The sequence below is a fragment of the Orcinus orca genome, chromosome 2, assembly GCF_937001465.1.
Source record: "Orcinus orca chromosome 2, mOrcOrc1.1, whole genome shotgun sequence".
NCBI lineage: Eukaryota > Metazoa > Chordata > Mammalia > Artiodactyla > Delphinidae > Orcinus > Orcinus orca.
In genome coordinates, this window is record NC_064560.1 from 98,891,172 (window position 1) to 98,916,459 (window position 25,288).

General features: G+C 39.1%; 1 protein-coding gene across 1 annotated transcript; it reads left to right on the forward strand.

Moving 5' to 3' along the window:
* Window positions 1-17,067: 17,067 nt before the first annotated feature.
* On the forward strand, window positions 17,068-24,606 carry GTF2A2 (general transcription factor IIA subunit 2). Its single transcript, XM_004274691.4, has 4 exons — window positions 17,068-17,188; window positions 18,143-18,247; window positions 21,673-21,799; window positions 24,302-24,606. Exons 1-4 carry the CDS (start codon window positions 17,117-17,119, stop codon window positions 24,325-24,327), a joined length of 330 nt encoding a protein of 109 aa, XP_004274739.1. The 5' UTR covers window positions 17,068-17,116; the 3' UTR covers window positions 24,328-24,606.
* Window positions 24,607-25,288: the final 682 nt, after the last annotated feature.

A 25,288-nucleotide genomic window follows, 5' to 3' on the forward strand; every position in this document is an offset into this window, starting at 1 on the left:
TCCTGTAATTGATATCTAGTCTCATAGCATTGTGGTCGGGAAAGACACTTGATGCAATTTCAAATTTCTTAAATTTACCAAGGCTTGATTTGTGACCCAAGATATGATCTGTCCTGGAGAATGTTCCATGAGCACTTGAGAAAAATGTGTATTCTGTTGTTTTTGGATGGAATGTCCTATAAATATTAAGTCCATCTTGTTTAATGTATCGTTTAAAGCTTGTGTTTCCTTATTTATTTTCATTTTGGATGATCTGTCCATTGGTGAAAGTGGGGTGTTGAAGTCCCCTACTATGAATGTGTTACTGTCGATTTCCCCTTTTATGGCTGTTAGTATTTGCCTTATGTATTGAGGTGCTCCTACGTTGGGTGCATAAATATTTACAATTGTTACATCTTCTTCTTGGATCGATCCCTTGATCATTATGTAGTGTCCTTCTTTGTCTCTTCTAATAGTCTTTATTTTAAAGTCTATTTTGTCTGATATGACATTTGCTACTCCAGCTTTCTTTTGGTTTCCATTTGCATGGAATATCTTTTTCCAGCCCCTCACTTTCAGTCTGTATGTGTCTCTAGTTCTGAAGTGGGTCTTTTGTAGACAGCATATATACGGGTCTTGTTTTTGTATCCATTCAGCCAGTTTGTGTTTTTTGGTGGGAGCATTTAATCCATTTACAATTAACGTAATTATTGATATGTATGTTCCTATTCCCATTTTCTTAATTGTTTTTGGTTTGTTATTATAGGTTTTTTCCTTCTCTTGTGGTTCTTTCCTAGAGAAGATCCTTTAGCATTTGTTGTAAAGCTGGTTTGGTGGTGCTGAACTCTCTCAGTTTTTGCTTGTCTGCAAAGGTTTTAATTTCTCTGTCGAATCTGAATGAGATCCTTGCTGGGTAGAATAATCTTGGTTGTAGGTTTTTCTCCTTCATCACTTTAAATATGTCCTGCCACTCTCTTCTGGCTTGAAGAGTTTCTGCTGAAAGATCAGCTGTTAACCTTATGGGGATTCCCTTGTGTGTTATTTGTTGTTTTTCCCTTGCTGCTTTTAATATGTTTTCTTTGTATTTAATTTTTGACAGTTTGATTAATATGTGTCTTGGCGTGTTTCTCCTTGGATTTATCCTGTATGGGACTCTCTGTGCTTCCTGGACTTGATTAACTATTTATTTTCCCATATTAGGGAAGTTTTCAACTATAGTCTCTTCAAATATTTTCTCAGTCCCTTTCTTTTTCTCTTCTTCTTCTGGAACCCCTATAATTCGAATGTTGGTGCGTTTAATGTTGTCCCAGAGGTCTCTGAGACTGTCCTTAGTTGTTTTCATTCTTTTTTCTTTATTCTGCTCTGCAGTAGTTATTTCCACTATTTTATCTTCCAGGTCACTTATCCGTTTTTCTTCCTCAGTTATTCTGCTATTGATCCCATCTAGAGTATTTTTAATTTCATTTATTGTGTTGTTCATCATTGTTTGTTTCATGTTTAGTTCTTCTAGGTCCTTGTTAAATGTTCTTGCATTTTGTCTATTCTAGTTCCAAGATTTTGGAACATCTTTACTATCATTATTCTGAATTCTTTTTCAGGTAGACTGCCTATTTCCTCTTCATTTGTTAGGTCTGGTGGGTTTTTATCTTGCTCCTTCATCTGCTGTGTGTTTTTCTGTCTTCTCATTTTGCTTATCTTACTGTGTTTGGGGTCTCCTTTTTGCAGGCTGCAGGTTCGTAGTTCCCGTTGTTTTTGGTGTCTGTCCCCAGTGGCTAAAGTTGGTTCAGTGGGTTGTGTAGGCTTCCTTGTGGAGGGGACTCATGCCTGTGTTCTGGTGGATGAGGCTGGATCTTGCCTTTCTGGTGGGCAGGTCCACGTCTGGCGGTGTGTTTTTGGGTGTCTGTGGACTTATTATGATTTTAGGCAGCCTCTCTGCTAATGGGTGGGGTTGTGTTACTGTCTTGCTAGTTGTTTGGCATAGGGTGTCCAGCACTGTAGCTTGCTGGTCGTTGAGTGAAGCTGGGCGCCGGTGTTGAGATGGAGATCTCTGGGAGATTTTCGCTGTTTGATATTATGTGGAGCTGGGAGGTCTCTTGTGGACCAGTGTCTTGAAATTGGTTCTCCCACCTCAGAGGCACAGCACTGACTCCTGGCTGCAGCACCAAGAGCCTTTCATCCACACGGCTCTGAATAAAAAGGAGAAAGAGTAGAAAGAAAGAAAGAGAGAGAGGGAGGGGGAGAGGGAGAGAGAGAGAGAGAAAGAGGATAAAAGAAAATAAAATAAGGTAAAGTTATTAAAATAAAAAAATATTAAGAAAAAAATTTTTTAAGTAAAAAAAAAAGGATGGATAGAACCCTAGGACAAATGGTGAAAGCAAAGCTATACAAAATCTCACACAGAAGCATACACATACACACTCACAAAAAGAGGAAAAGGGGAAAAAATAATAAATCTTGCTTTCAAAGTCCACCTCCTCAATTTGGGATGATTCGTTGTCTATTCATGTATTCCACAGATGCAGGGTACATCAGGTTGATTGTGGAGATTTAATCTGCTGCTCCTGAGGCTGCCAGGAGAGATTTCCCTTTCTCTTCTTTGTTCGCACAGCTCCCAGGGTTCAGCTTTGGATTTGGTCCCGCCTTGCGTGTAGGTCGCTGGAGGGCGTCTCTTCTTCGCTCAGACAGGATGGGGTTAAAGGAGACGCTGATTCGGGGGCTCTGGCTCACTCAGACCGGGGGGAGGGAGGGGTACGGAGCGCAGGGTGAGCCTGCAGCGTCAGAGGCCGGCATGACGCAGCAGCAGCCTGAAGCACGCCGTGCGTTTTACCAGGGAAGTTGTCCCTGGATCCCGGGACCCTGGCAGTGGCGGGCTGCACACGCTCCCCGGAAGGGGGCTGTGGATAGTGACCTGTGCTCGCACACAGGCTTCTTGGTGGCGGCAGCAGCAGCCTTAGCGTCTCCTGCCCGTCTCTGGGGTCCGCGCTTTTAGCCGCGGCTGGCGCCCGTCTCTGGAGCTCCTTTAAGCAGTGCTCTTAATCCCCTCTCCTGAGCACCAGGAAACAAAGAGGGAAGAAAAAGGCTCTTGCCTCTTCGGCAGGTCCAGACTTTTTCCCGGACTCCCTCCCGGCTAGCCGTGGCGCACTAACCCCATGCAGGCTGCGTTCACGCCGCCAACCCCAGTCCTCTCCCTGTGCTCCAACCAAAGCCCGAGCCTCTGCTCCCAGCCCCGCCCATCCTGGCGGGTGAGCAGACAAGCCTCTCGGGCTGGTGAGTGCTGGTCGGCACCGATCCTCTGTGCGGAAATCTCTCCGCTTTGCCCTCTGCACCCCTGTTGCTGCGCTCTCCGCGACCCCAAAGCTCCCCCCATCCGCCACCCGCAGTCTCTGCCCGTGAAGGGGCTTCTAGTGTGTGGAGACCTTTCCTCCTTCACGGCTCCCTCCCTCTGGTGCAGGTCCCGTCCCTATTCTTTTGTCTGTGTTTATTCTTTTTTCTTTTGCCCTACTTAGGTACGTGGGGGAGTTTCTAGCTTTTTGGGAGGTCTGAGGTCTTCTGCCAGCGTTCAGTAGGTGTTCTGTAGGAGTTGTTCCACGTGTAGATGTGTTTCTCATGTGTCTGTGGGGAGGAAGGTGATCTCCGTGTCTTACTCTTTCTCCATCTTCCCCCTCTCTCCCTATTTCATTCTATTTTTGTGGCTGAGTAATATTCCATTGTATATGTGCCATATCTTTTTTATCCACTCCTCTTTCAGTGGACGTTTAGGTTGCTTCTGTGTCCTGGCTATTGTAAATAATTCTGTAATGAACACTGGGGTGCATGTATCTTTTTGAATTACAGTTTTCTCCAATTATATGCCCAGGAGTGGGATTGCTGGATCATGTGGCAGCTCTATATTCACTTTTGTTTTGTTTTGCAGTACACGGGCCTCTCACTGTTGTGGCGTCTTCCGTTGCAGAGCACAGGCTCTGGACGCGCAGGCTCAGTGGCCATGGCTCATGGGCCCAGCCGCTTCGCGGCATGTGGGATCTTCCCGGACCGGGGCACGAACCTGTGTCCCCTGCATCGGCAAGCAGATTCGCAACCACTGTGCCACCAGGGAAGCCCAATATATTCAGTTTTTTAAGGAACCTCCACACTGTTCTCCATAGTGGGTGCACCATCAGTGTAGGAGGGTTCCCTTTTCTCCACAGCCTCTCCAGCATTTATTGTTTGTAGATTTTTTTGATGATGCCCATTCTGACCGGTGTGAGGTGATACCTTATTGCAGCTTTGATCTGCATTTCTCCAATAACCAGTGATCTTGAGCATCTTTTCATGTGCTTCTTGGCAATCTGTATGTCCTCTTTGGAGAAACATCCATTTTGATCTTCTGCCCATTGTTTGATTGTTTTCTTTGTTTTGTATATTGAGCTGCATGAGCTGTTTGGATATTTTGGAGATTAATCCTTTGTAGATCACCTCGTTTGCAAATATTTTCTCCTATTCTCTGGGTTATTTTCGTTTTGTTCATGGTTTCCTTTGCTGTGCAAAAGCTTTTAAGTTTAATTAGGTCCCACCTGTTCATTTTTGTCTTTATTTTCATTACTCTAAAAGGTGGGTCAAAAAAGATATTGCTGTGATTTATGTCAGAGAGTGTTCTGCCTATGTTTTCCTCTAAGAGTTTTATAATATCCAGTCTTACATGCAGGTCTTTAATCCATGTCAAGTTTATTTTTGTGTCTGGTGTTAGAGAGTTGTAATTTCATTCTTTTACATGTAGCTGTCCAGTTTTCCCAGCACCACTTACTGAAGAGACAGTCTTTTCTCCATTGTATATTCTTGCCTCCTTTGTCATAGACTAGTTGACCATGGGTGCATGGGTTTATTTCTGGACTTTCCATCCTGTTCCATTGATGTATATTTCTGGTTTTGTGCCAGTACTATACTGTTCTGATTACTACAGCTTTGCAGCACACTTTGAAGTCAGGGAGCCTGATTCCCACAGCTCCATTTTTCTTTCTCAAGATTGCTTTGGCTATTCGGGGTCTTTTGTGTTTCCATACAAATTGTGAAATTTTTTGTTCTAATTCTGTGAAAAATGTCATTGATAATTTGATAGGGATTGCATTGAATCTGTAGATTGTCCCAGTTAGTATAGTCATTTGGACAATGTTGATTCTTCCAATCCAAGAACATGTTATATCTCTCCATATGTTTGTGTCATCTTCAAGTTCTTTCATCAGCGTTTTATAGTTTTCAGAGTACAGGTCTTTTGCCTCAGGCAGATTTATTCCTAGATATTTTATTCTTTTTGATGCGATGGTAAATGGGATTGTTTCTTTAATTTCTCCTTCTGCTCTTTCGTTGTTAGTGTATAGAAACGCATCAGATTTCTGTGTATTAATTTTGCGTCCTACAATTTTACCAGATTCATTGATGAGGTCTAGCAGTTTTCTGGTAGCATCTTTAGGATTTTCTATGTATAGTATCATGTCATCTGCAAACAGTGACAGTTTTATTTTTTTTTCTTTTCCAATTTGGATTCCTTTTATTTCTTTTTCTTCTGTGATTGCCATGGCTAGGACTTCCAAAACTATGTTGAATAAAAGTGGTCAGAGGGCTTCCCTGGTGGCGCAGTGGTTGAGAGTCTGCCTGCCGATGCAGGGGACACGGGTTCGTGCCCCGGTCCGGGAGGATCTCACATGCCACGGAGCGGCTGGGCCCGTGAGCCATGGCCGCTGAGCCTGCGCGTCCAGAGCCTGTGCTCCGCAACGGGAGAGGCCGTGACAGTGAGAGGCCCGTGTACTGCAAAAAAAAAAAAAAAAAAAAAGTGGTGAGAGTGGACAGCCTTGTCTTGTTCCTATCTTAGAGGAAATGCTTTCAGCTTTTCACCATTCAGTATGATGTTAACTGTAGGTTTGTTATAGATGGCCTTTATTATCTTGAGGTAGGTTCCCTCTATGCCCACTTTCTGGAGAGTTCTTATCATAAATGGGTGTTGAATTTTGTTAAAAGTGTTTTCTGCATCTGTTGAGATGATCATATGGTTTTTATGCTTCAATTTATTGGTGTGGTGTATCACACTGATTGATTTGTGGATATTGAAGAATCCTTGCATCCCTGGCATAAATCCCACTTGATCATGATGTATGATCCTTTTAATGTGTTGTTGGATTTGGTTTGCTAGTGTTTTCTTGAGGAATTTTGTATCTATGTTCATCTGTCATATCGGCCTGTAGTTTTCTTTTTTTGTGGTATCTTTATCTGGTTTGGGTATCAGGGTGAAGGTGGCCTCATAGAATGTGTTTGGGAGTGTTCCTCTGCAATTTTGGGGAATAGTTTCAGAAGGATAGGTGTTAACTCTTCTCCAAGTGGTTGATAGAATTTGCCTCTGAAGCCATCTGGTCTTGGACTTTTGTTTGTTAGAAGTTTTTAATTACAGTTTCAATTTCACTACTTGTGATTGGTCTGTTTATATTTTCTAATTCTTCCTGGTTCAGTCTTGGAAAGTTGTACCTTACCAAGAATTTGTCCAGTTTATTGGCATATAGTTGCTTGTAGTAGTCTCTTACAATCCTTTGTATTTCTGTGGTGTCCATTGTAACTTCTCAGTTTTCATTTTTTTTTAACATCTTTATTGGAGTGTAATTGCTTTACAATGGTGTGTTAGTTTCTGCTTTATAACAAAGTGAATCAGTTACACATATACATATGTTCCCATATCTCTTCCCTCTTGCGTCTCCGTCCCTCCCACCCTCCCTATCCTACCCCTCTAGGTGGTCACAAAGCATCGAGATAATCTCCCTGTGCTATGCGGCTGCTTCCCACTAGCTATCTATTTTACGTTTGATAGTGTATATATGTCCATGCCATTCTCTCACTATGTCCATTTCTAATTTTATTGATTTGAGCCCTCTCCCTTTTTTTCTTGATGAGTCTGGCTAAAGGTTTATCAGGTTCATCTTTTCAGAGAACCAGCTTTTAGTTTCATTGATCTTTTCTGTCATTTTCTTCATCTGTATTTCACTTATTTATGCTCTCATCTTTATGATTTCTTTCCTTATACTGACTTGCAGTTTTGTTTGTTCTTCTTTCTCTAGTTGCTTTAGGTGTTTGAGATGTTTCTTATTTCCTGAGGTAAAATTGTAGTGCTATAAACTCCCCTCTTAGAACTGCTTTTGCTACGTGCCATAGGTTTTGGATCGTCGTGCTTTCACTTTCAGTTGTCTCTAGGTATTTTTTGATTTCCTCTTTGATGTCTTCAGTGATCCATTGGTTGTTTAGTAGCATATTGTTTAGCCTCCATGTGTTTGTGTTTTTTACAGTTTTTTTCTTATAGTTGATTTCTAATCTCATAGCGTTGTAGTCAGAAAAGATGCTTGATATGATTTCAGTTTTCCTAAATTTACTGAGGTTCACTTTGTGGCCCAAGATGTGATCAATCCTGGACAGTGTACCATGTGCACTTGAAAAGAATGCGTATTCTGCTGCTTTTGGATGGAATGCTCTATAAATATCAATTAAGTCTAATGTGTCATTTAAGGCCTGTGTTTTCTCATTGACTTTCTGTCTGGATGATCTGTTCATTGATGAATCTGGAGTGTTAAAGTCCCCCACTATTATTGTGTTACTGTTGATTTCCCCTTTTATGCCTGTTAGCATTTGCCTCATATATTGAGGAGCTCCTGTGTTGGGTGCATATGTATTTACAATTGTCATATCTTGGATTGATCCCTTGATCATTATGTAGTGTCCTTCCTTGTCTCTTGTAACATTCTTTATTTTAAAGTCTGTTTTATCTCATATGAGTATTGCTACTCCAGATTTCTTTTAATTTCCATTTGCATGGAGTATCTTTTTCCATCCCTGCACTTTGTGTCTGTATGTGTCCCTAGGTCTGAAGTGGATCTCTTGTAGACTGTGTGTATACGGGGTCTTGTTTTTGTATTCATTCATCCAGTCTTTGTGTTTTGGTTGGAGCATTTAATCCATTTACATTTAAGGTAATTATCTTTATGTATGTTCTTATTGCCATTTTCTTAATTGTTTTGGATTTTTTTTTTTTAGGTCTTTTTTCTCCCATTCCTCTTTTGTTCTCTTCTCTTTTGATGACTAACTTTAGTGTTGTGTTTGGATCCTTTTTTCTTTTTTGTGTGTGTATCTATTGTAGATTTTCAGTTTGTGATTACCATGAGGCTTTGATATAGCAGTCTATATATAAACAAGATTGTTTTCTGTTGCTGGTCTTAATTTCAAATGTATTTCCCATATCCTGTATTTGTGCTGATTTCGATATCATATTTTTGATATATCGAATTGCTGATTTCGATATCATATTTGTGTGTGGATGATTTCCTACCTTTACTGTATGTTTGCCTTTAACAGTGAGCTTTTCCATTTGTAATTTTCCTGTTTCTCATTGTGGCCTTTTCTTGTCTACCTAGAGAACTTTCTTTAGCATTTTTTGCAAAGCTGGTCTGGTGGTGCTGAATTCTCTTAGCTGTTGCCTGTGTGAAGCTTTTGATTTTGTTGTCGAATCTGAATGAGAGCCTTGCTGGGTAGAGTATTCTTGGTTGTAGGTTCTTACCTTTCATCACTTTAAATATATTTTGCCACTCCCTTCTAGTCTGCAGTTTTTGCTGAAAAATTAACTGATAACCTTATGGGAATTCTCTTGTATGTTATTCGTTGCTTTTCCCTTGTTGCTTTTAATATTTTTTGTGTGTTTCATTTTTGTCAGTTTCATTACTGTGTGTCTTGGCGTGTTCCTCCTTGGGTTTAATCCTTTATGGGACTCTGTGCTTCCTGGACTTGGGTGACTTTTTCCTTTCCCATGTTAGGGAATTTTTCAGCTATTAATCTCTTCACATATCTTCTCAGGTGTCTTCTGTCTCTTATCCTTCTGGCACTCACATAATGTGAATGTTGGTGCATCTAACAAAGTCTCAGAGGTCTCTTAAACTGTCCTATTTTTTTTCATTCTTTTTTCTCTGTTCTGTGGCAGTCATTTCCGCCATTCCTTCTTCCAGCTCCCTTATCAGTTCTTCTGCCTCATTTATTCTGCTATTTATTCCTTCCAGTGTAGTTTCATTTCACTTATTTTATTGTTCATTTCTGTTTGTTTCTTCTTTAGATCTTCTAGCTTGCTCTTAAACATTTCTTGCATCTTTTAGGTCTGTGCTTCCATTCTTTTTCCGAGATCTTGGATCGTCTTTACCATAGTTACTCTGAATTCTTTTTTGGGTAGATTGCCTATCTCCACTTCATTTAGTTGTTCTTCTGGGGCTTTATTTTGTTTTTTCGTCTGGGACATATTTCTCCAATATTGCATTTTGTCTAATTTTCTGTATTGTGGGCCTGTTCCACAGGCTGCAGAGTTGTAGTTCTTCTTGCTTCTGCTTCTGCCCCCTTGTGGATGAGGCTGATCTAAGAGGCTTTTGCAGGTTTCCTGGTGGGAGGGACTGGTTCCTGCCCAGTGATGGGTGCAGCTGGGTCTCGTCCCTCTGGTGGGCAGGGCTGTGTCAAGAGGTGTGTTTAGGGCTTCCCTCGTGGCACAGTGGTTGAGAGTCCGCCTGCCGATGCAGGGGACACGGGTTCGTGCCCCAGTCAGGGAAGATCCCACATGCCACGGAGCGGCTAGGCCCTTGAGCCATGGCTGCTGAGCCTGCGCGTCCGGAGCCTGTGCTCCGCAACGGAAGAGGCCACAACAGTGAGAGGCCTGCGTACCACAAAAAAAAAAAAAAAAAAAAGAGGTGTGTTTAGCAGGCAGCTGTGGGCTCAGGATGACTTTTGGCAGCCTGTCTGCTGATGGGTGGGATGTGTTCCCACCCTGTCAGTTCTTTGGCCGGAGGTGTCCCCGCACTGGAGCCTAGAGGGTGTTGGGTGGGGCCAACTGTTCGTGAGAAAATGGCGGCCTGTAGGAGGGCCCATACCAATGAGTACTCCCCAGAACTACCTCCACCTGTGTTTTTGTACCTGCAGTGAGCCACAGCTGCTCCCTGCCTCTACAGGAGACCCTCCAATACCAGCAGGTAGGTCTGGCCCAGGATCCCGTGAGTTCACTGCTTTTTCTCCTGGGTCCTGGTGTGCACAAGACCTTGTGTGTGCTGAGAGTGGAGTTTCTGTCTCCCCCAGTCCTGTGGAATTCCTGCAGTCAAACGCCACAGACGCTCAAAGCCAGATGCTCTGGGGGCTCCTCCTCCCATTGCCAGACCCCCAGGCTGGGGAGCCTGATGTGGGGCTCAGAACTTTCACTCCTATGACATAACCTCTGTGGTAATCATTATTTTCCAGTTTGTGGATCGCCCACCCATTGGGTATGGGATTTGATTTTATTGCGATTGTGCCCATCCTGCCATCTCAGTGTGGCTTCTTCTTTGTCTTTGGATATAGGATATCTTTTTCGGTAGGTTCCAGTCTTTTTTTGTCAATAGTTGTTCAGCAGTTAGTTGTGATTTCAGTGTTTTTGTGAGAGGAGGTGAACCCATGTCCTTCTACTCTGCCATCTTGTCTCCCATCCCACAGTTTCTTTATCCATTCATCCTTTGATGGACACTTAAGTTGTTTTCATATCTTGGCTATTGTGAATAGTGCTACAGTGAACATGTGGGTGCATATATCTTTTCCAGTTAGTGTTTTCTTTTTCTTCGGATAAGTACTCCAAAGTGGAATTGTTGGATCATATGGGAGTTCTCTTTTACTTTTTTGAGAAACGTCCATACTTTTCCATAGTGGCTGCACCACATTTTGCATGCCTACCAACAACGCACAAGGGTTCCCTTTAATCCACATCTTCACCAACACTTGCTATTAATTGTCATTTTGATAATAGTTATTTTAACAGGTGTGAGGTGATATTTCACTGTGGTTTTGATTTGCATTTCCCTGATAATTAGTGATGTTGAGCAGCTTTTCATATACCTGTTGGCCATCTGTATATGTTCTTTGGAAAAGTGTTCACATCCTTTGCCCAATTTTTTTTTATAGAAGTATAGTTAATTTACAACATTGTGTTAGTTTCAAGTGTACAGCAAAGTGATTCAGTTATACATATATTATAAATATATATGTATTTTCAAGTTCTTTTCCCTTATAGGTTATTACAAGATGTTGAGTATAATTTCCTTTGCTATACAGTAGGTCCTTGTTGCTTACCTATTTTATATGTAGTATTGTGTATATGTTAATCCCAAACTCCTAATTCATCCCCTGCTCCCTCCCCTCCCCAATTCCTTTGGTAACCATAAGTTTGTTTTCTGTCTGTGAGTTGATTTCTGTTTTGTAAATAAGTTTATTTATATCATTTTTTAGATTCCGCATGTAAGTGATATCGTATGATATTTTGTCTTACTCTGTCTGACTTCACTTAATATGATCATCTCTAGGTCCATCCATGTTGCTGCAAATGTTCTGTCCAATTTTTAATTGGATTGTTTGTTTTTTTACTATTGAGTTTTATGTATTCTTTATATATTTTGGATATCAGGCCTATTTGAGATACATGATTTGCAAATATTTTTCCCCATTCAGTAGGTAGCCTATTTTTTTTATGGTTTCCTTTGCTGTGCATAAGCTTTTTAGTATTATCCTGTCCCATTTATTTATTTTTGCTTTTATTGCTTTTGGTGTCAGATTCAAAAAATCATCACCAAGACCTGTGTCAAGGAGCTTACCACCTATGTTTTCTTTTAGGGGTTTTATGGTATTAGGTCTTACATTTCAAGCCTTTAATCCATTTTGAGTTCAGTTTTGTGTATAGTGTATGATAATGGTCCAGTGTCTTTTTTCTTGGATGTGGATGCCCAGTTTTCCTAGCACCCTTTATTGAAGAGACTGTCCTTTCCCCATTGTTCTTCCTTCCTTCCTTCCTTCCTTCCTTCGCTGTGTTGGGTCTTTGTTGCTGCACGCGGTCTTTCTCTAGTTGCAGCGAGCAGGGGCTACTTTTCATTGCGGTGCGCGGGTGTCTCATTGCAGTGGCTTCTCTTGTTGCAGAGTACAGGCTCTAGGCGCACAGGCTTCAGTAGTTGCGGCACACAGGCTCAGTAGTTGTGGCGCGGGGGGCTCTATCTAGAGCGCAGGCTCAGTAGCTGTGGCGCATGGGCTTAGTTGCTCCGCGGCATGTGGGATCTTCCCAGACCAGGACTCGAACCCGTTCCCCTGCATTGGCAGGCAGATTCTTAACCACTGCACCATCAGGGAAGCCCTCCCAATTGTACATTCTCGCCTCCTTTGTTGTTAATTACTTGACCGTACATGTGTAAGTTTATTTCTGGGCTCTTTATTCTATTCCATTCATCTAACATCTGTTTTTATGGCAGTAATGTACTGTTTTGATTACTATAGCTTTGTGATAGAATTAGATATCAGCAAACATGATGCCTCGAGCTTTGTCCTTCTTTCTCAAGATTGCTTTGGCATTTTGGCGTCTTTGTGGTTTCATATATATTTTAGGACTGTTTGTTCTATTTGTTTGAAAAATGCCATTGGAATTTTGATAGGAATTGTGTTGAAACTGTAGATTGCTCTAGGTAGTATGGATGTTTTAATAATACTGATTCTTCAAGTCCACGTGCATGGAATTTCTTGCTGTTCATTTGTGTCATATTCAGTTTCTTTCATCATTGTCATATAGTTTTCGATGTCCAGGTCTTTCATCTCTTTGGCTAAATTTATTTCTCTTTGGCTAAATTTATTTCTAAGTATCTTGTTCTTTTTGATGCAATCGTAAATGGGCTTATTTCTCTTTCTGATAATTCATTATTAACTTATAGTTATTTTCTGGTAACTCTAAGACTTTTGTTAAATGGGCAGGACACAAGATTCTGTACTCTCACTTTGTCAAGTTTATATCTTCTTACTGGGACCCCTTCTTGCCCTTTTTATCCCCCCTCAGCTACCCACATACATTTTACTAACTGATTTTTTTGTGTTCATTTATTTATTGAACAAATATTTCATTGTCTCCTATTAACGTCTCAGGTAGTGTTTGTTCTAGACGCCTGGTTTACTTCAGTGAACAAAAACAGACAAAAGTCCCTGTCCTGGTAAGGTCGTACAGTCTGTTGAAGGATGCAGAAAATAAACATAAACTAAGGAAACTGTATAACATGTTAGAAGGTGATGGTGCCATCAAAGAAACATAGCAGGGTGAGGGGGATTGGGCAGTTCCAGAGTGGAGGTGGGAGTTGGGGTTTTAAATGTGGTGGTCTGTCTAGGCCTCATTAAGTATGTGCTATACTTGAAGGAATTAAGAAAAACAAGAGGATATCTGGGAGAAGAGCATTCCGGGTGAAAAGGACAGTCTTTACAAAGGCTTACATAGGCAGGAACATGTCTGTCATGTTCTAAGAAAAACAAGGAGAAGCCAGTGTGTCTGGAGAAGGGCAAGAACAAGGGGGAGATGGCAAATGAGGTCAGTGAGATAATGGGTAGCCAGATTATTATAAGGACTGAATGAAATGGAAACCATGGGAGGTTTGCACAGAGAAGAGATATGTTCTAACCTGTGTTTTAAAAGATCACCTGACTGCTGAATTGGGATTAGAATCTCGGGGGCAAGCATGGAAGCAGGGAAAGCAGTTAGGAAGCATTTCAGGAATCCCAATGACAGGTGATGGTGGCACATACCAGGGTGATAACAATGGACATGGTGAGGAATGGTTGGATTCTGAATCCATATTGAAGGTAGAGTTTACAGGTTATGCTAGGGATTGGATGTGGAGGTAAGATGGCCAGACTGGGGGTAGGGAGGGGTGGTCGGGAATAACTTCGAAGGTTTTTGCCTAAGCCCATAGAGGTATGGCGTTACATCAACGGAGATGGGAAGGACAGCACATAGAGATGTTGAGTAGGCGTTGGATCCAGGAGTGAGAGTTCAGGGCGAGGTCGGTTCTAGTATATGAATTTGGGAATCATCAGCAATGGTATGTAAAACCATGACACAAAGCGATATCACCAAGGAACAAGTGTAGACGGAAAGCAGAGAACCAAAGCGGTGTCTTGTGACATTAAGAGTTAAGGGAGAAGAGCCTCAACCAACAAACAATATTGAGAAGGATGAACCAGTGCGTTTAAGAGAACAACCCAAAAAGTGTACTGTCCCAGAAGCTAAGCCAAGATCCTTTATCAAAGAGGAGGGAGTAATCAGCCATGTCAAATGATTAAGTCTGGTGAGAACTAAGAATTGAGGATTATTAGTTTTAGCATTGCCACCGGTGACTTTCACCATGTTTCATTTGAGTGCTTGAGGCAAAACTGTATAAGGAGTGAGTTTAAGAGAAAATGTGAGAAAAGGAAAGAGAGACAGTGAGTACAGACAACTCAGGAGTTTTTGCTGCAAAGAGGAATAGAGAAATAGAGTGTAGCTGGCCAGAGAAGCGAGTTGAGACTATTTTTTTTAAGATGGGAGAAGTGCTGCCTGTTTGTTTGCTGATGGGAAGGATCCGTAGAGATGGGAAATTTGATAGGGATAGAAGGAATAATTGAATTGTTGGAAAAATACCCTGTCTGTAACAGGGGGGATAGGACCAGATCCACAATTAGAAGGATTGTATTTAGGTAACAGCATGGATAGTTTGACTATAGTGACAGGCAGAGTATGTGGGTGTAGATATTGGTACGTGGTTAGATGTAGTTTTGAGAGTTGAAGTTTTCATTGCTTCACTTTCCTCAGTAAAGTAGAAAACCTATTCTAAATGTATCTAAGTGCAATACAGTTTGATATTCGCATTTTGACATATCACCAGGTTATTTATTCACTAACAAATACTTATTGAATTCATACTAGGCATTGTTCTAGATGGTAAATATATAACTGAGCAAAAGTCCTATCTTGAGGGAACGTCTGTTTTAGTGGATGGAAATAGAATAAGCATATATATGTCAGCTTCGATTAGTGATATAAATGAAAATAAAGCAGTGTAAAGGGGAAGGGAGGTAGTTCTTATAGGTTGGTCACAAAAGTCACTTCTGATGAAGTGACATCTGAGCAGAGATCTGAATCGGATGAGAGGTAAACCCTGCAGGTGTCTGCACAGTACATTTGAAACAGCAAGAACAGCCAGTGCAAAGGCCCTAAAGCAAGAACATCTTGCCATATTGGAGCAAGGGACTAGTATGGCTGAAGTAGAGTGAATGAGGGAGTAGGTGGAAGAAGTCAAGTTCAGAGAGGTAGTGGTGGGAGGGGGGCCCAGATCATGCAGGCCTTATAAACCATTAGGAGGACCTTGGTTTTTACTCTGAGATAGGATGCTGCCTTGGGAGGTTTTGAACAGATGAGTGATGTGATTTTATTTGTGTTTTAAAAGGCTCAGCGTGGCTTCTCTGGGGGCAGGGGTGGGATAGACAAGGGTAGAAAGAAGGATATGCCTTACTTGGCTGTCACCATAAATCTTAGTGACAGGTTGATGGTGACTTAGTGCTAGCAGTGGCGATGGTCAAAGTTGTTGAATTCTGGTTATATTCAGAAGGAAGAACTGAAAGGATTGGCTGACAGATTGCATGCAGGGTGAGAGAGAATTTGACTTATAAGGTTTTGGGGCCGTCTTACTGGAAGACTAGATTTACTGTTAATTGAGGTGGACAAACCGAGGGCAGAAAAGGTTTGGAGGAGTATCCAGAATTTGGTTTGTAACAAATTTAATTTGATCTACCACTTTATGTTTCCATCCAGTGTGTCAAGTAGGCAGTTTTATACATGGCAACACGGGCATATAAAAGGTCAGGAGTGGCAATGTAAGTTTGCACATCATCAGCAGATAAATAGAACATATTTAAAAAGCCATAAGCCTAGATGAGGTAACTAAGGGAGTAAAGCATATAGAGAAGACATGAGCAGCTTTGGGGCACTCAAGTAGTTAGTTAGAAGTTAGATTGCTGAGGAGCAACCAACAGAAGGAAACAAGAAACAGTACTATCCAGTGAGGTGGGAGGAGAACACTGAGTGTGGGGTCCCAGAAGCCAAAGAAAAGACTTCAAGAAGGCAGACATGATCAAGTGTATCAAATGCTCACTAGGTGTGTAATGTGAAGACTGATAACTATTATTTTTGCTGAGTTTTCCCTGATGTTTACTCCTGAATACACCTGTCTCCTTCTGTCCATCTTCAAACTGAAAGTGCCATGAGGTCAGGTATCTAATACGTGACATGTAGTAAAAGCTCAGTATTTGCTGAATATGTGCTACTGGCACCCTCTTCCAGCCCTCATCTCTTTCTAATCTTGCACTTGAGTACATTGTTTACATTGCTGCCCATCTGTCTGACCTTTCCTGTCTAGAAAGCTTCAGGGGCTCCCCATTACCTGCATTATAAAATCCTGGCACCTATCCTGACAAATCCATCCATGTCATCTTTTTCAGCCTCATCTCCTACCACTTCCTATTCATACCTATACCCTAATATGGAACAATTTATAGTTCTGTCTACAGACTGTATTATTTCATCCTTCTATGGCTTTACTCATTCTATTTATTTTTTCAGCCTAAGATGACTTTCCTCCTTTGCTTAGCTAAAGTCTAGCTTGAAGAATCAGGAAGCTTTTGTGAGCCAACTCATTCAGTCCACAGGCAGCCTTCATAATAACTGTATATAATCTCTATCACATTTCTTATTCTCTAACTTTTTTATGTGTCTGTTACGTTTTCTAAAGTATAAATTTTTTAGGGTCAGAAGTGTATCTTTCTTTATCTTCCTCTCCATGGTACCTGTCACAGTGCTATCTTCTGGGTAGGCACTCTAAATACTGAATTTTAAGAGAACAGGAAAATGAAGGGGAAGGCATTCAAATGTGAGCTGAAGATTGTCTGGATCAGTGACTTGACAGTAAGTAGAAAAGAATGGTACATGGTAAATTCTAGACTAGGTCAAAAGGTAGATATTTGAAAGAAATGGTAAAGATGTACATTTTAATATATATATCTATACTTTGTACAAAGGAGTATAAATGCCTACGTCGAAATAATAGAAAAAATATATAGAAAAACTATTTTTAACTATTCCTTGCAATTCCTCAGTTATTATATAGTATGCTAATAGTATATATTAGAAAATATGAAGTAGACTGTGTTACATATGTAATTTATAATTTTTTTAATACTTTCATATTAAATTTTTAGGATATCAATGCAAGCCTGAATAAGAAAAAGAATTTCTCCCTCCTAAGCCATGGCATATCAGTTGTACAGAAATACCACTTTGGGAAACAGTCTTCAGGAGAGCCTCGATGAGCTTATACAGGTGAGGGAGTAAAAAAATTAACATTTTTATTTAGATGGATCTATAATAATTCTTGTTCTCATACTTATGAGAATGGCATAGTCTACATAGCTTTAAGATAACTTTGGATAAGTTAATACAAGTCTTGAGATTTAAATTAGAATTTTGAATTTATATTTTAATTTTAGGAAAATTAACCTTTTTATGTAAACCTCATATTTCCATTTATTTTCATATATTTTGAGCTTTGATAAGATTAGACTTTTTTTTTTTAACGTATTATTGGTCCCAAGTTTTTTATTTAAAAGAAACTTGGTTCCTTCAATTTATCGAACACTTCTTTCCAGATACTGTGAAGGAGTGGTAGACAAAGTTTTGTCCTGGTGGTGTAACATCACTGCATGTTTTCTTTTCAAAATTATGTTTGTGTCAAGATAATGCAAGAAAATATTGTCAGCCTTTGCTTCTTAGTTGTCAGTTATGGCAAAAAGAATAAGGGATTCTAGTTTAAGGGATTCTAGTTTAGAGGCTCTGGTTAACCTCAGTTAAATTTTAGATGATAATTCATGATTTTTTGTTTTTTTAGCTTTTTAAAAAATTTTATTTTATTTTTGGGTGTGTTGGGTCTTCGTTTCTATGCGAGGGCTTTCTCTAGTTGTGGCGAGCGGGAGCCGCTCTTCATCGCGGTGTGCGGGCCTCTCACTGTCGTGGCCTCTCTTGTTGTGGAGCAGAAGCTCCAGATGCGCAGGCTCAGTAGTTGTGGCTCACGGGCTTAGTTGCTCTGCGGCATGTGGGATCTTCCCAGACAGGGCTCGGGATCTTCCCAGACCAGGGCTCGAACCCGTGTCCCCTGCATTGGCAGGCAGATTCTCAACCACTGTGCCACCAGGGAAGCCCTATAATTCATGTATTTTTGTTTTATTTTTTCTTTAATGTTCTTCTCTAAGAAGATTCATGACCTTTATTTTTTCTCAGTCTCAACAGATTACCCCCCAGCTTGCCCTTCAAGTTCTACTTCAGTTTGATAAGGCTATAAATTCAGCGTTGGCACAGAGGGTCAGGAACCGAGTCAATTTCAGGGTAAGGATATTTTCTTAAATCTAGAAGCTGCACCATGGTTGTTACAATAGTGCTTTTTAGGACACCTACATATTTATTAATCATAAAAAGAGATGGCTTAATCAAACTTTGGAACTTGTTTGCTTGATGTTTAAATCTGTATACTAAGTTCATCCACTTAATGTTAGATACAGAGTTGTTTTTAGATTCTTATTCCATTGTTTTTCACAAATCAGCCTATGTATGTTTGGCTACCTTCCCTGAAGAGTTACTGAGATTTCAAATGTCTGAAACATTATCTGCAGGATTGAAGGTAAGTGAGAGTAATCTCTAAGGATCAGTTATGTTTTTTAAACTCTGACCAGGGAAGTTCAGAGTTATTTCTAGAAACTTCACGTTGCCGCCCACGTACTCTTAGATAACATGGCTTATAGACCTGACCTGTTGGCAGATAATGGTCTCTTCTGGTAGCTTGGTCTCATTTGAATCATTTGTACTTTGAACAGTAATCCCAAACTGAACGAAACTGTCTTTCTCAATTCGATGGTAAATTCAGATTACAAGATATGAAAATCAACAAATGAAAAGAATATAGATGTTAATTTGCATTTAAGAGACATCAGTGTTTGGGGTTTTTGGTTTTAGTTTGTGATGAAAAGCACAAAAGAAAAATTTATCATTTATTCAACGAACATTTCAATGCCTATTAAATACGAGGCATTGTTCTGGATATTGGGTATACAGGGCAAAAGAAGACAGGCCCCGTTTGACTTATTGTAGTGAAGGGGTAAAATCTGCATGTATTTTATGTTCATATAAATAAGTCACATGATTGTCACATGCCTAACAATTATCTGGAGTAAAACGTGGCTTTATAAAATTTTATCAGTGGATTCTTGAATTTTTAACAGTAATAATGCTGGCAAAGCTTCCTTTTTGTACAACCATACATACAAATGTGCCTACTTTGTCATTCAGAACCTGATCCTTTAATTCTAAATTGATCCATGTTGATACGTACTTGCCCATGTAGAAAATTTGTTTGACTACTTATCAGAGTCGTAGGATTCACAAGGCCTGAGTGGTCTTCTAGTTGTATTATTGTAGGTTTCTAGTTTGGATCTCTTTAGCTAAAGGTAAATTAACTGTAAAAAAGTGTTATTCAGTAGATATATGTAAAAAATATATGTATTTATTAGAGGTGCATTAAAGATACAGTTTAGCCACATGTTATCTATCATATAGAAGGAAATTTTTAATATAAAGAACAGAATTTCAGCATAGTTGAATGTTCACATGCTAATCATAAATAGCAGTGACTTGCCTGGTTCAAGTCATTGACACATCTGCCACTAACTGGATATGACAGTAACCCACACACTTAAAAGATCTCTGATTATACACAAGCCAGAAATGAACATTGAGGTTGGCATTTGGTTGTTCAGCCTTCCAACGGCTCAAACTATAGTCAAGGAAGAGATCTAATTAAAAAAAAATTTTTTTTTTACATTTACAACTCTGCATCTTTTTACTTAATATGTCCTGAGTGATTTTCTATGCATTACTCCCACCTCTCCACTGAAACTTCTCTTGCCAAGTTATTTATTGCTAAATCTAATGCATAATTAGTGATACTATTGATTAGTCTCTTTTGAAACGCATACTTCCCTTGAAATCTTACTATTTTGGCTTTTTTCTTCTATTCTCTGGCCCCTCTTCTCAGGCTACTTTGTATCACTTAATTGCTGGTTTTCCTTAAGGGTTATCTAGGGCTCCACATATTCTCCTTGAATGATCTCATCCAGTCCTTGGCTTTAAAATTGATACGCTCCCATGCTTGCTTCTACACTCCAGCTGCTTATTGGATATGGTAAGATGTAGCTGAAACTCAAATTTAACTTTCCCCCAAACCAGTTTTTTCTATGAATGCGTTGTTACGCAAGCCAGAAACTTGGGAATATCAAAGATTTCTCTGTTCCCCACCCTACCGTATCCGGTTGGTTATCAAGCGTTGACAGATCTACCTTTTAAAATCTCTCCACTTCCCGGGACCCCCTTGCCTCTGTTATCGCCCAGCCACTTTCACCTGTCTGATTCAGCCAGCTAAAAGCTATCGGCTTCTTAGCTTCTCTCCTTCCTTCAGTCAGACTCCCCTCTAGTCTGTTCATGTTATCACCAAAAATGCAAAATGCAAATCTCATCATGTTACTCCTCTGCTTGAAATCCTTCATTGACGTCCTAATGCCCTCACAATACGGAAAAGCTTTCCCAAGGTTTTCCATGATCTCTTTCACCTTAGGACCTCCTGTCATATTCTCCTTTCAGGAACTTACTATCCCATTCCAAGTGTTTGTCTTCCTTTCTGCTGTCCCACCTTTCCGTTGACTCTTTTTCATTCTTTGGGAACTCAAGCTTTCTCTGTCCTACTTGGATGCCTCTACCGTGCTCCCATTGTACCCAGTGACAATCTTTCATAGCACTGTTACACTATGTATTTACTTGTTTCAGTGATCTCCCCTGCTAACCTAAGCTTCTTGGATGGCAGGGATCATATGTGGATTGCTTACCGTTGTATCCTCAGTGCCTAGTATAGTCTAAGAAATAGTAATTATTCATATATATTAAATTTATTCATTCATAGCCATTATAATTCCCATAATCATTCTAACTTAAGCCATTAATGAGAACTCAGTTTTTGATATTACAAGTAACACTGCAGGGAACAGTTTTGTGCTGAATTTTTTTTTCTGAAGGCATATAAATGTCTCATTGAATACTAAATTTCATATGTAAATATTTGTGCATGTATATATCTCTCAGGTTTTGATTATATTCTGTTGGTGTCCACCCTTGCAAAAAGTTCCTTTTAATGTTCAGATAAAATTTTTAGGAGGAATAGGTATTAATTATAAGAATGTGAGTTGCAGAGGACAATAATGTTGTAATTTTAGTGGCTAATACAGTAATTCATCTGAGCTATAAGTCACAGGATGAAAATGAATGTTTCTAGGAATTCCCTGCTTTTGTATAAATTCAGAGAATCAACATACACAGTAAAATCGGTTGCTTTTAAAAAGTATTTTTTGAAAGTATTTATATAAAAAATTCAAATGCATTTTCATAATTTAGCCACATGAGGGCAGTAGAAATACAGATTCAGATTTCCATTCAATTTTTCTTAAGATTTCAGGTAAGTAATTTGCAGGCTTTTCCAGTGCTGAAAGTAGTCTGCTAACTAAAATATTTTTTAACTCTTCCCTTAGCAAATTTATCTAGAATTTTTTTAAGTGATTAACACTTAAGATTGCTTGCTTAAGATTTTCCTTAATTTTCATCCTATTTTGAGAATTATGTACTTGTAGCTAGGTTTTCTTAAATTGTCTGGAGAAAAATGTGAGGGGGAAAAAATGACTTTTCATGGTTTGTCTAAATGTTTTGTTTTAAAGGGCTCTCTAAATACATACAGATTCTGCGATAATGTGTGGACTTTTGTATTGAATGATGTTGAATTCAGAGAGGTGACAGAACTTATTAAAGTGGATAAAGTGAAAATTGTAGCCTGTGATGGTAAAAGTAAGTGTTTGCCCTAATTACTGTGAAAGCAAAGCTACTTGAAATCTTGTTTTCATGAGTCTTTAGAAAACTTTCATCTGACATTAAGGGAGAAAAGGGCCAGTGATCCACTCCCAGATAGAGAGACCAGCCTTCTTTCCCAGCTAGATTCTGGATTCCAGATCTCACATAGTCCTCTTACTAACTTTAGGTATAAACATTTCATATGACACATAGACTACTTCCACAGCTTGACTTTACTACTTCCACAGCTTGACTTTGTGTGCAGGGTCGGGGGGGAAGCATATTAATAAGCTTTTCTTCCCTATTTCAGTTGCAGAGTTGAAGTGTTTCTAAAGCTTTTCTTTTTCTTTAATGAAGTGTTTAATTTCAACAGTTTTATCCTATGGTTTCTGTTTCGTTGGAGACCTATACATTTTAAAAATGATTATTTAAAAGACTTTAAATAACCATAAGAGCCTTATCAGTCATAATGGTAAATATCTAGTCCTCTGATCTGTTACATGCAGATATTTTTACAGCAAACCTAAGAACTTCTCCTCTGCTTTCTGTTCCATGATTATTTTCTTTTTACTAATTGAATTTTAAATATATAAATTATACTTACTTTTACTTCGTAATCTGAACAATTTGTGTTTAAAGCAGCTATTCCTGAAATTAAATAGAGAATACTGTCACTTTCCAAGAAGGGGAATTTTGAAAAGCAAGAGAAAGAGAAATGTAGAAAGCAGGACCCTCCGTTTCTCAGGTTGTAGGTTAGGTTTTTTTGTTTTTATGTTTTGGGTTTCAAAGAAATGCCCTATCACTGAAAAGCTATAAAGACAGAAAACCACACAGAAGAAAAACGTCATTTGTAACATCATCTGGAGATAACATATCACTTAATATTTTAATGTGTAACCTTCTAGTCTTTATTTATACATATCTTTACAGTAATATATGTATGCACGTACTTATTTGCAACTATATCATTTTTCACACATAAGTCATTAACTGTTCTCTTAAACCTGATTTTTGATAGCTGCCTAGAATTATATACCTTTATCCCTTTTTAAAGAAATCATATCTTCCAGATGTCAGAGTCTCTGAAACTAGCAATGTTACAGTGGCTCATACATTTCATTTTGGAAGGTTAACTAGGGATAATCATTCTAAGAACTTTACCAAATAGCTTGTTCTTTGCTGTAATAACAAAAAAAAATCTGTGTTTCTAGTTCCTGGATCACAGATAACATTTCTGTATGTCAGATAATGTATGCTTTTTTTCATGTCTTTCTTATAATTTAGGCTAATAGTACCCTTATAACCCTTAGGTTTTCAGATTTTTACTAGACTATAGAATTTAAGCATTAATGTATAATTTCTAGACCACTATCAAAATGAGTTAATAATGATATGGATCAGTACTGTTCATAAAACTTGCATGCTGATGGAAGTGTTTCCTGTCTGTACTCTCCAATAGCCACATCTGACTGTTAAGCACTTGAAATGGATTAGGGCAAGTGAGAAATTTAATGTTTTAATTTTTATTTAATTTTCTTAACTTTAAATAGCCACATGTGGTTAGCCAGTAGCTACCACATTGGACAGCACAGATGTAGACTAGTAGCGTGTCAATCGATCAATCATTTGAAACAGCTAAGAACCAAAAAGTCAGTGAAGGCCCCTCAGCAAGCTTAATAATATCAAAGAGTCCATGTAAACATATGTATTTTACTTAGAGGTAGTCTTTAGAGTGTATTTCTCTTCTTAAAGATATAAGATTGTCTGTTTTTTCACACTTCAGTGTATATAAAGTACAAATCAGCCTTACCTACTGCAGTGGCTTCTGAGGAACTTGCCCCACTTACAGCACAGTACAGTCATTGTTCTTCAAAGAAACGATTGTTGAGTATTCAAGAAAAGCTTAGATTGTGTTCCATGCACTCGTGTCAGCAGAAAATACAATCAATCATTAAAGTATAAATAGTTGTGGCATTTAGAGGTAGAAGCTTAAGTAATAATTAATACCATTCCTTAGTAACCAGATAAATGCAGTACTACTGCGAAATAAGCCCATTTCTTCTAAAAGTCAGCTTTCTGAAATAAAGTTCAATTCCAAATAGAGAAGCAGAGAAAGTGATTGATAGTGGCTAGAATTTTGGTCTTTTTCTCGCCAGGAATTAAAACAATTCTCTTCTATGTTATAGTCCTTTGTGGTTTTAAATTTGTGGACAGTAGAGGACTTGAAAAAAAGTATAGCAGCTGTATGAACCAAATGTAGTATAACTTGATTTCTCTTAACATAAATGTGGAGACTAAGCGTTAACTTGCCTTTTAAGGCAGAGGTAAAAAGACATTTACGTGCACAAGATATTACTGTGGTCAGCTTTTCTTTTCCACCCTTGTCTCCCCTTCTTCACCACCATTACTTCCTGTTTTACTTTTGAAAGAAAGATTTTCTCAACATATTTAAATTTAAGTTGCTGCTTGAATTTACTGTGTCTCTCCTCTGTTTCCTAGATACTGGCTCCAATACTACAGAATGAATAGGAAAAAAATGGCTTTTTAATGCCATCCTGTTATTGTTCATCGCTTTTTGAAGAGAAGCATAGAAGAGACTTTTTTTTTAATTTATTCTAGCATTGCAGAAATGACTACACTGTGCCGTACTATCAGAGAATTCCAGTAGAAAGAAGCTTATAATTCTGTACCTTGTTACATTACCTTATTATACAGCATGAAGAAACAGAACTTTTTTTTAATGACAAATCAAACATTGTGGCCTTCCTAAGACCATTCTTTAATAAATTCATTTTAAAACTCAATGTGAGTAATAACTGCTAGAGCTACTGAGCAATATGGAGATATTAGATAAGCATTTTGACAGAGCACCGTGTTCCTTGCAAAGGAAATTAGAAAATGCATTCATTTCAGTAAAGTTAGTTTTTATCAATTGTTTGTTAGTTTAACTGATGAAAGCATTAGCAGGGGCAAGACCAAAATTCCAGACTAGAATTAAGTACAAAACCAAGGGTAATTATTGGTGTGAAAAATCTAAGTAGAACTCAACTAGGAAAAATTAAACATGTAGTCTTTACATGTAAATTATTTCTTAAATTGTCCATATGAGTCAGGTTTCATTTTTAGAATATTCTACATCTTACCAGTTATTAGACTTTCAATAAAAAGTCCTATTAAGGGCTTCCCTGGTGGTGCAGTGGTTGAGAGTCCACCTGCCGATGCAGGGGACACGGGTTCATGCCCCAGTCCGGGAAGATCCCACATGCTGCGGAGCTGCTGGGCCTGTGAGCCATGGCTGCTGAGCCTGCGCGTCCAGAGCCTGTGCTCCACAAAGGGAGAGGCCACAACAGTGAGAGGCCCGCGTACTGCAAAAAAAAAAAAAAAAAAAAAAGTCCTATTAAATGTATCCCATATCTTTGTGTACTTGAAGGAAAAAGTTTCCTTTGTCAATCTAGGAATATATGATGAAGAAAGTGGCATTTCTAA